Source organism: Schistocerca gregaria, chromosome 1, assembly GCF_023897955.1.
Source record: "Schistocerca gregaria isolate iqSchGreg1 chromosome 1, iqSchGreg1.2, whole genome shotgun sequence".
NCBI classification, from domain to species: Eukaryota; Metazoa; Arthropoda; class Insecta; order Orthoptera; family Acrididae; genus Schistocerca; species Schistocerca gregaria.
The window spans coordinates 645,138,786-645,149,170 of NC_064920.1; the positions used below are offsets into that span (position 1 = coordinate 645,138,786).

Sequence of the window (10,385 nt, forward strand, 5' to 3'; positions counted from 1 at the left end):
ATGGCTGATTCATCAATTTGTGTGCATTACACATAATGACATTTGAGAAAGGAATTTCCAAATTTGGAACAGAGTATGGTGTTGCTTTGCATGTAAAAGAATATACTTAATAAAAACTTAAAAAATCAGAGATAAAGGAAGCTACAGTGCTCATTAAGAGGCTCAGTCGATGAATGGGCTGGAAATAGATGCTTTACATACTCTTAATTGACCTGTAACGGTTCCATCTGTAACGGTTCCATCTGTAACGGTTCCACCTGTAACGGTTCCACCTGTAACGGTTCCACCTGTAACGGTTCCACCTGTAACGGTTCCACCTGTAACCGTAAGTCTTCTTTCTTCATTGGTTTTACACAAGCAGTTTGGATGATGATTAATATCACATTCCTTTCTTTATATTTGTAATATTGTTGTTTGCTTCACTCCTGTATGAAATTTCTAATGCCTTGTCCTTAAATAATTATTAGTAGGTTGTTGACTAGTGTGTAAATGTTAGTTTTTTAACTTAGAGAGCTTCGTTTAATATAATTTTTTGTTAACATAGACCATCCAGTCCATGCACCTGCAAGCAAAGGAGATCCTTGGAAATGCAACTTTCCTCCATCAAAGGGGTACTTCTTCCGACCAGTGGATGGTGTGTTTCAAGTCTTTCGTGATCCAGAGTGTACAGATCCATTACCATATCCATACAAAACACTGGCTCAGTTTGTTGCTGACATGAATCGCCTTTGTGCAATGATTGCGGATGGACCACTGTAAGTTACTTATCGGGTATCACAGTTGTACAGTAAACTATTTACATATGCATAAAAAGTACTCTTAATATATTGCCAATAGTAATAATCCCCATTATATCTGTCAGGTCAGTAGAGAACTGTTCATTTTATTTATTGGTTGCTGTGTCCACAAATGACTGTGCCATAGCAGTTAAGCGGATGTTACTTAGCTGTCAGTGTGTGCAGTAACTTCTAAGGTATAGACATGTAAAAGCAGCAACTAATAAATAAGTGTTTCAGTACTCACTTGACAGATTAAATGAGGAATGCTGATATTGAAATGGAAAAGAAAATCTTAGAGATTAGGTCTTAGCTTGTAAATCATCAGAGCCTTCTCACAATAGGATTATCCATTAGTGCTTGGAAAGTATATAAAGGTGACTATTTTATTATGCTACCACTGTATCTATACAATTATATATAATTAATAGAGGGAAACATTCTACGTGGGAAAAATATATCTAAAAACAAAGTTGATGTGACTTACCAAACAAAAGCGCTGGCAGGTCGATAGATACACGAACATACACACAAAATTCAAGCTTACGCATCCAACGGTTGCTTCTTCAGGAAAGAGGGAAGGAGAGGGAAAGACGAAAGGATGTGGGTTTTAAGGGAGAGGGTAAGGAGTCATTCCAATCCCGGGAGCAGAAAGACCTACCTTAAGGGGAAAAAAGGACAGGTATACACTCTCTCTCTCTCTCTCTCTCTCTCTCTTTCTCTCGCCACACACACACACACACACACACACACACACACACACACACACACATATTTGCAAAGGCAAAGAGTTTGGGCAGAGAGGTCAGTCGAGGCGGAAGTACACAGGCAAAGATGTTGTTGAAAGACAGGTGAGGTGTGAGTGGCGGCAACTTGAAATTAGCCGAGGTTGAGGCCTGGCAGATAACGAGAAGAGAGGGTATACTGAAGGGCAAGTTCCCATCTCCAGAGTTCTGACAGTTTGGTGTTAGTGGGAAGTATCCAGATGACCCGGACAGTGTAACACTGTGCCAAGATGTGCTGGCTGTGCACCAAGGCATGTTTAGCCACAGGGTGATCCTCATTACCAACAAACACTGTCTGCCTGTGTCCATTCATGTGAATGGACAGTTTGTTGCTGGTAATTCTCACATAGAAAGTTTCACAGTGTAGGCAGGTCAGTTGGTAAATCACGTGGGTGCTTTCACACGTGGCTCTGCCTTTGATCGTGTACATCTTCCAGGTTACAGGACTAGAGTAGGTGGTGATGGGAGGGTGTATGGGACAGGTTTTACACCGGGGGTGGTTACAAGGGTAGGAGCCAGAGTGTAGGGAAGGTGGTTTGGGGATTTCATAGGAATGAACCATGAGGTTACGAAGGTTAGATGGATGGCAGAAAGACACTCTTGGTGGAGTGGGGAGGATTTCATGAAGGATGGATCTCATTTCAGGGTAGTATTTGAGAAAGTTGTATCTCTGCTGGAGAGCCACATTCAGAGTCTGATCCAGTCCTGGAAAGTATCGTGTCACAAGTGGGGCACTTTTGGGGTTCTTCTGTGGGAGGTTCTGGATTTGAGGGGATGAGGAAGTGGCTCTGGTTATTTGCTTCTGTACCAGGTCGGGAGGGTAGTTGCGGGATGCGAAAGCTGTTTTCAGGTTGTTGGTGTAATGGTTCAGGGATTCCTGGCTGGAGCAGATTCGTTTGCCACGAAGACCTAGGCTGTAGGGAAGGGGCCGTTTGATGTGGAATGGGTGGCAGCTGTCATAATGGAGGTACTATTGCTTGTTGGTGGGTTTGATGTGGATGGACGAGTGAAGCTGGCCATTGGACAGATGGAGGTCAACGTCAAGGAAAGTGGCATGGGATTTGGAGTAGGACCAGGTGAATCTGATGGAACCAAAGGAGTTGAGGTTGGAGAGGAAATTCTGGAGTGCTTCGTCACTGTGAGTCCAGATCATGAAGATGTCATCAATAAATCTGTACCAAACTTTGGGTTGGCAGGCCTGGGTGACAAAGAAGGCTTCCTCTAAGCGACACATGAATAGGTTGGCATACGAGGGGGCCATTGTGGTACCCATGGCTGTTCCCTTTAATTGTTGGTATGTCTGGCCTTCAAAAGTGAAGAAGTTGTGGGTCAGGATGAAGCTGGCTAAGGTAATGAGGAAAGAGGTTTTAGGTGGGGTGGCTGGTGATCGGCGTGAAAAGAAGTGCTCCATCGCAGCGAGGCCCTGGATGTGCGGAATATTTGTGTGTAAGGAAGTGGAATCAATGGTTACAAGGATGGTTTCCGGGGGTAACAGATTGGGTAAGGATTCCAGGCGTTATAGAAAGTGGTTGGTGTCTTTGATGAAGGATGGGAGACTGCATGTAATGGGTTGAAGGTGTTGATCTACCTAGACAGAGATACATTCTGTGGGGGCTTGGTAACCAGCTACAATGGGGCGGCTGGGATGATTGGGTTTGTGAATTTTAGGAAGAAGGTAGAAGGTAGGGGTGCAGGGTGTCGGTGGGGTCAGGAGGTTGATGTAGTCGGGTGAAAGGTTTTGTAGGGGGCCTAAGGTTCTGAGGATTCCTTGAAGCTCTGCCTGGACATCAGGAATGGGATTACCTTGGAAAACTTTGTATATGGTGTTGTGTGAAAGTTGACGCAGTCCCTCAGCCACATACTCCCGACGATAAAGTACCACGGTCGTGGAACCCTTGTCAGCCGGAAGAATGATGATGGATCGGTCAGCTTTCAGATCACGGATAGCCTGGGCTTCGGCTGTGGTGATGTTGGGAGTAGGATTAAGTTTTTTCAAGTAAGATTGAGAGGCAAGGCTGGAAGTGAGAAATTCCTGGAAGGTTTGGAGAGGGTGATTTTGAGGAAGAGGAGGTGGGTCCCGTTGTGATGGAGGACGGAACTGTTGCAGACAGGGTTCAATTTGGATAGTGTCTTGGGGAGTTGGATCATTAGGAGTGGGATCAGGATTATTTTTCTTCGTGGCAAAGTGATATTTGCACCAGAAAGTACGAGTGTAGGACAGTAAATCTTTGACAAGGGCTGTTTGGTTGAACCTGGGTGTGGGGCTGAAGGTGAGGCCTTTGGAAAGGACAGAGGTTTCGGATTGGGAGAGAGGTGAACTACTGAATTAGGGTGATGTGGTTCCAGATTGTGTTGATTGGAATTTTGAGGTTTTGGAGGGAGTGGAGCTGAAAGTGGGAGATTATGTAGATGGGAGAGACTGGGTTTGTGTGCAATGAGTGGAGGTTGAGGTTTGCTGGAAAGATTGTGAAGGGTGAGTGAGTTGCCTTTCCGGAGGTGTGAAACCAGGAGATTGGATAGTTTTTTTGAGGTGGAGGGTGGCATGCTGTTCTAATTTGGTTTTGGCCTGTAGGAGGATGCTATGTAAAGCCGGTGTTGATGTGGGAGAGGAAAGATTGAGGACTTTGATTTGGGATAGGAGTTGACGGGTGTGTTCATTGGCTGAGTTGATGTGTAGGTGAAGGATTAGGTGGGTGAGGGCAATGGATTGTATAGTTTGGAACTGGTATAGGGACTGATGGAAAGAAGGGTTGCAGCCAGAGATGGGAACTTTAAGTATGAGGCCTTTGGGGGTAATGCCAAATGTCAGACAAGCCTGAGAAAATAAAATATGGGAGCGTAATCTGGCTAGGGCGAAGGCATGTTTCGGGAGGGAATGTAAATAAAACTTAATGGGGTCGTTGTGGAGGTGTTGTGAGAGTGACATGGTATTAGAAGGTGGAAAGTGTAGCATGAGGCTGAAATGAAAATGAAAATAAAAAAATATATGGGGAGAGATAAAGATGAACTAGAAAGAAACTGGAGATCTGGTGTGAAAAAAGCCGAAAAAGTGTTGCGTAAAGTGGACTATGTTGTTCCTGTGGTGAACTTGGGTTTGTAGACAACGATGTGCATAAAGGTTAGGTGGTTGTGTTGCCGCCAAAACACGTTAAAGGGTGGAGAAATTCGGGAAAATTTCGAAAAAACTACATGTAAATGTATTAAAAGGAGTGGTTTTGTGGTGGCAGATTATGAAAATTAGGTTAACAATTGTCTGACGAAGAAATAATGACATTAAATCCTATTGGGGAGGCAGCTAAAAATGATCAGTGGTGTGGGAAAAACGGAAATGGAAATAAAGCAAAAATTATTAGAACTAGCCGAAATGGTTGTTTAATAGGTGAAAGGAACTGTTTGCAAACTAGAAACGGTGGATTTTATAGAAGCGGTAGTGTTGAAAGTGGAAAAAATTTTTTGGTTGTGGTTTGGAAGTGGGTTACGTATTATTGAGTATATATAGGTGGGATAAAATTGTATAGTAGATTACGGTAAAAAGGAGAAGGTGAATACAAAGTGAAACTACTGGCAAAAACACAAAAAGAAAATGTCCATTCGCATGAATGGTCACAGGCAGACAGTGTTTGTTGGTAATGAGGATCACCCTGTGGCTAAACATGACTTGGTGCACGGCCAGCACATCTTGGCACAGTGTTACACCGTCCGGGTTATCTGGATACTTCCCACAAACACCAACCTGTCAGAACTCCGGATATGGGAACTTGTCCTTCAGTATATCCTCTCTTCTCGTTATCCGCCAGGCCTCAACCTCCGCTAATTTCAAGTTGCTGCCACTCATACCTCACCTGTCTTTCAACAGCATCTTTACCTGTGTACTTTCGCCTCGACTGACATCTCTGCCCAAACTCTTTGCCTTTACGAATGTCTGCCTGTCTGCCTGTCTGTGTCTGTGCGTGTGTCTGTGCGTGTGTCTGTGCGTGTGTCTGTGCGTGTGTCTGTGCGTGTGTCTGTGCGTGTGTCTGTGCGTGTGTCTGTGCGTGTGCGTGTGCGTGTGTGTGTGTGTCTGTCCTTTTTTCCCCTTAAGGTAGGTCTTTCTGCTCCCGGGATTGGAATGACTCCTTACCCTCTCCCTTAAAACCCACATCCTTTCGTCTTTCCCTCTCCTTCCCTCTTTCCTGAAGAAGCAACTGTTGGTTTCAAAAGCTTGAATTTTGTGTGTGTGTGTTTGTGTTTGTTTGTTTGTGTATCTATCGACCTGCCAGCGCTTTTGTTTGGTAAGTCACATCAATTATATATAATATTTATACACATGACCTACTAAAAATATAAGATGTGTTGGTTAAGATCATTTAGCTTGATGTAATTTAGAGGAAGGAAGGAAGGAAAGAAAGAAATATGATTGGGTTCAACCATAAGGCTATTTTAGACAGAGTACAAGTTTGGTTTGTGAAGTGAAGGAAAAGAAATAGTGTCCTTATCAAAGGAACCATCCTTGCATTTGTATGGAACAATTTAGAGAAATCACAGAAGACCTAAATATGCAGTTGTAAATCTAATGCCTTAACCAATGCACTACCTTACTTGGCGAACACACAGAGAAATTTGGAAATGGATTGGTGAGATAGGAAGAGGATTCTGAGCTACATGGGAATACTTAGTTAGTTAGTTAGTTGTATGCATGTTTCAGAAACTTAACAGCAATCTGTAGTGGCCTACCAGATAAGGCCTCCTAAGTGAGTGTAAGATAGACAAGTGGAGGTGTGGTGGTGGAGTCCTAGGAGCACGGGGGTGCTATTGAGACATCATTCAGTTAACAGATATTTATTTCTGAGAGTTCGATACTCACTCTGTCCTCTTCCCAGTGGTGCCTATCAGCAGCTGTGCTGAACCCACAATGCATGAACACACAGGGCTGCACATCAGTGTCTGGCAAGGAAGTAGAAGGTTAAGGCTTCGGTGTCATCAGCGGTTAGTCCTGCAACCATGTCATAAGAGGGTCTGGTGGCTGGCATGTCACTACAGTCCAACATAACTGTGGGTGTCTGTAGGAGTGTCAGTGCTCTTGTCGAGTGATGTTGTGTTTAGGCTCAAACCCAAAAATGTGGATGCTACTATTGTTAGTTGTCGAGATGGTGTGTAGGTGAAAGACATGGCAGTGACATGAAGGATAGCCCTAGAGGCAGTCCTACCATGTAGCCAGTACTGCCTAGGAGTGGCAGCACAGGTGCCCTGCTTCCAAGTTGAACAGCTTGCAGATGGGCAGATCAGTTCTTTGTGCACAGAAGATTGGCCCAGCCCTCATCTTCAGTCAGTCACCATTGGGACAGGCGGGAAAGCAGCTTGCAGAGTTGAAGTTCCGTCCACAACCAGATGACTAAGGACTCACAGCAGTGGACTGCAAGGCACCAATGGACGTAGAGCCTTTGTTGTATTTGTCAGGACATCATGCAACTAGTATAGTTGACCTTCATTGGTATCAGGGTTGTAGATGGAATGGCCTAACTCGGAGAGTGAGTGGAAGGAAGGCAAGGGCTTTATAGCAGTTGATGATGTGATTTACCCTAACAGGTAGCAGTGTGTGCTCCCCTTTTCTGATCCTATTAGTCTAATGTTTAACTTCAGAGCATTCGTTTATGCTGTGCTTGGAGCCTGAAATGCATTCTTGCCATCCTTGGTGAAGTTACTGCATGTATCCCCATTACAGAAGAGCGTTGTCTGCTCTGTACTGTTGTCTAAATGCTGAATCGTATGTTTCCAATGCTCCCCCTCACACACTGAGGCAATAAGCTCCCTGTTTATACTTCAGTTCTCCTAAGTGTTGTCATTGGTTATGACATTGCTGTGTACCTGGCAGAGATGTTCCACTTAGCATCATCCAAAGTGGCCAAGCTGCTTTTAACAAAATTTTATTCCTACACTTAATTCTAACCTGATACGCAACAGATCTTTCACTATGATGTCTATCATATTATTTTCTTTAATGTCATTATTTTTTCAATGAAAATACTGGCTACCTGAAGACCAAATCAAATGATTGGCATTTACATAACTTTTTACTGGATTTTTTTAATATCATAAACAGAAAAGTCTTGTTATGATACCCCTCCTACCTGTCCCTTCATCCCCCCCTCTCCCCCCTCTCCCACCCCTCTCCCCCTCTCCCCCCTCTCCCACCCCTCTCCCACCCCTCTCCCCCCTCTCCCACCCCTCTCCCCCCTCTCCCACCCCTCTCCCCCCTCCCCACCCCTCTCCCCCCTCTCCCACCCCCCTCTCCCCCTCTCCCAGCCCCTCTCCCACCCCCCTCTCCCAGCCCCTCTCCCACCCCCCTCTCCCAGCCCCTCTCCCACCCCCCTCTCCCAGCCCCTCTCCCACCCCCCTCTCCCAGCCCCTCTCCCACCCCCCTCTCCCAGCCCCTCTCCCACCCCCCTCTCCCAGCCCCTCTCCCACCCCCCTCTCCCAGCCCCTCTCCCACCCCCCTCTCCCAGCCCCTCTCCCACCCCCCCTCTCCCAGCCCCTCTCCCACCCCCCTCTCCCAGCCCCTCTCCCACCCCCCTCTCCCAGCCCCTCTCCCACCCCCCTCTCCCACCCCCCTCTCCCAGCCCCTCTCCCACCCCCCTCTCCCAGCCCCTCTCCCACCCCCCTCTCCCACCCCCCTCTCCCAGCCCCTCTCCCACCCCCCTCTCCCAGCCCCCTCTCCCAGCCCCTCTCCCAGCCCCCTCTCCCAGCCCCTCTCCCACCCCCCTCTCCCAGCCCCTCTCCCACCCCCCTCTCCCAGCCCCTCTCCCACCCCCCTCCCCCAGCCCCTCTCCCAGCCCCTCTCCCAGCCCCTCTCCCAGCCCTCTCCCAGCCCCTCTCCCAGCCCCTCTCCCAGCCCCTCTCCCAGCCCCTCTCCCAGCCCCTCTCCCAGCCCCTCTCCCAGCCCCTCTCCCAGCCCCTCTCCCAGCCCCTCTCCCAGCCCCTCTCCCAGCCCCTCTCCCAGCCCCTCTCCCAGCCCCTCTCCCAGCCCCTCTCCCAGCCCCTCTCCCAGCCCCTCTCCCAGCCCCTCTCCCAGCCCCTCTCCCAGCCCCTCTCCCAGCCCCTCTCCCAGCCCCTCTCCCAGCCCCTCTCCCAGCCCCTCTCCCAGCCCCTCTCCCAGCCCCTCTCCCAGCCCCTCTCCCAGCCCCTCTCCCAGCCCCTCTCCCAGCCCCTCTCCCAGCCCCTCTCCCAGCCCCTCTCCCAGCCCCTCTCCCAGCCCCTCTCCCAGCCCCTCTCCCAGCCCCTCTCCCAGCCCCTCTCCCAGCCCCTCTCCCAGCCCCTCTCCCAGCCCCTCTCCCCAGCCCCTCTCCCAGCCCCTCTCCCAGCCCCTCTCCCCAGCCCCTCTCCCAGCCCCTCTCCCAGCCCCTCTCCCAGCCCCTCTCCCAGCCCCTCTCCCAGCCCCTCTCCCAGCCCCTCTCCCAGCCCCTCTCCCAGCCCCTCTCCCAGCCCCTCTCCCAGCCCCTCTCCCAGCCCCTCCCTCTCCCAGCCCCTCTCCCAGCCCCTCTCCCAGCCCCTCTCCCAGCCCCTCTCCCAGCCCCTCTCCCAGCCCCTCTCCCAGCCCCTCTCCCAGCCCCTCTCCCAGCCCCTCTCCCAGCCCCTCTCCCAGCCCCTCTCCCAGCCCCTCTCCCAGCCCCTCTCCCAGCCCCTCTCCCAGCCCCTCTCCCAGCCCCTCTCCCAGCCCCTCTCCCAGCCCCTCTCCCAGCCCCTCTCCCAGCCCCTCTCCCAGCCCCTCTCCCAGCCCCTCTCCCAGCCCCTCTCCCAGCCCCTCTCCCAGCCCCTCTCCCAGCCCCTCTCCCAGCCCCTCTCCCAGCCCCTCTCCCAGCCCCTCTCCCAGCCCCTCTCCCAGCCCCTCTCCCAGCCCCTCTCCCAGCCCCTCTCCCAGCCCCTCTCCCAGCCCCTCTCCCAGCCCCTCTCCCAGCCCCTCTCCCAGCCCCTCTCCCAGCCCCTCTCCCAGCCCCTCTCCCAGCCCCTCTCCCAGCCCCTCTCCCAGCCCCTCTCCCAGCCCCTCTCCCAGCCCCTCTCCCAGCCCCTCTCCCAGCCCCTCTCCCAGCCCCTCTCCCAGCCCCTCTCCCAGCCCCTCTCCCAGCCCCTCTCCCAGCCCCTCTCCCAGCCCCTCTCCCAGCCCCTCTCCCAGCCCCTCTCCCAGCCCCTCTCCCAGCCCCTCTCCCAGCCCCTCTCCCAGCCCCTCTCCCAGCCCCTCTCCCAGCCCCTCTCCCAGCCCCTCTCCCAGCCCCTCTCCCAGCCCCTCTCCCAGCCCCTCTCCCAGCCCCTCTCCCAGCCCCTCTCCCAGCCCCTCTCCCAGCCCCTCTCCCAGCCCCTCTCCCAGCCCCTCTCCCAGCCCCTCTCCCAGCCCCTCTCCCAGCCCCTCTCCCAGCCCCTCTCCCAGCCCCTCTCCCAGCCCCTCTCCCAGCCCCTCTCCCAGCCCCTCTCCCAGCCCCTCTCCCAGCCCCTCTCCCAGCCCCTCTCCCAGCCCCTCTCCCAGCCCCTCTCCCAGCCCCTCTCCCAGCCCCTCTCCCAGCCCCTCTCCCAGCCCCTCTCCCAGCCCCTCTCCCAGCCCCTCTCCCAGCCCCTCTCCCAGCCCCTCTCCCAGCCCCTCTCCCAGCCCCTCTCCCAGCCCCTCTCCCAGCCCCTCTCCCAGCCCCCTCTCCCAGCCCCTCTCCCAGCCCCTCTCCCAGCCCCTCTCCCAGCCCCTCTCCCAGCCCCTCTCCCACCCCTCCCCAGCCCCTCTCCCAGCCCCTCTCCCCAGCCCCTTCTCCCAGCCCCTCTCCCAGCCCCTCTCCCAGCCCCCTCTCCCAAACACGCGATCTAGTGT

General features: G+C 52.0%; 1 protein-coding gene across 8 annotated transcripts in view; it reads left to right on the top strand.

The window, feature by feature from the left end:
* Positions 1–10,385, top strand: part of LOC126360846 (AMP deaminase 2) — a 425,281-nt gene that overhangs the window by 309,336 nt on the left and 105,560 nt on the right. For all 8 annotated transcript variants that reach the window (XM_050007748.1, XM_050007744.1, XM_050007745.1 and 5 more), the window contains one exon: positions 545–755. In XM_050007748.1, coding sequence (XP_049863705.1) covers positions 545–755 — 211 coding nt within the window. The remainder of the gene's footprint in view (positions 1–544; positions 756–10,385) is intronic.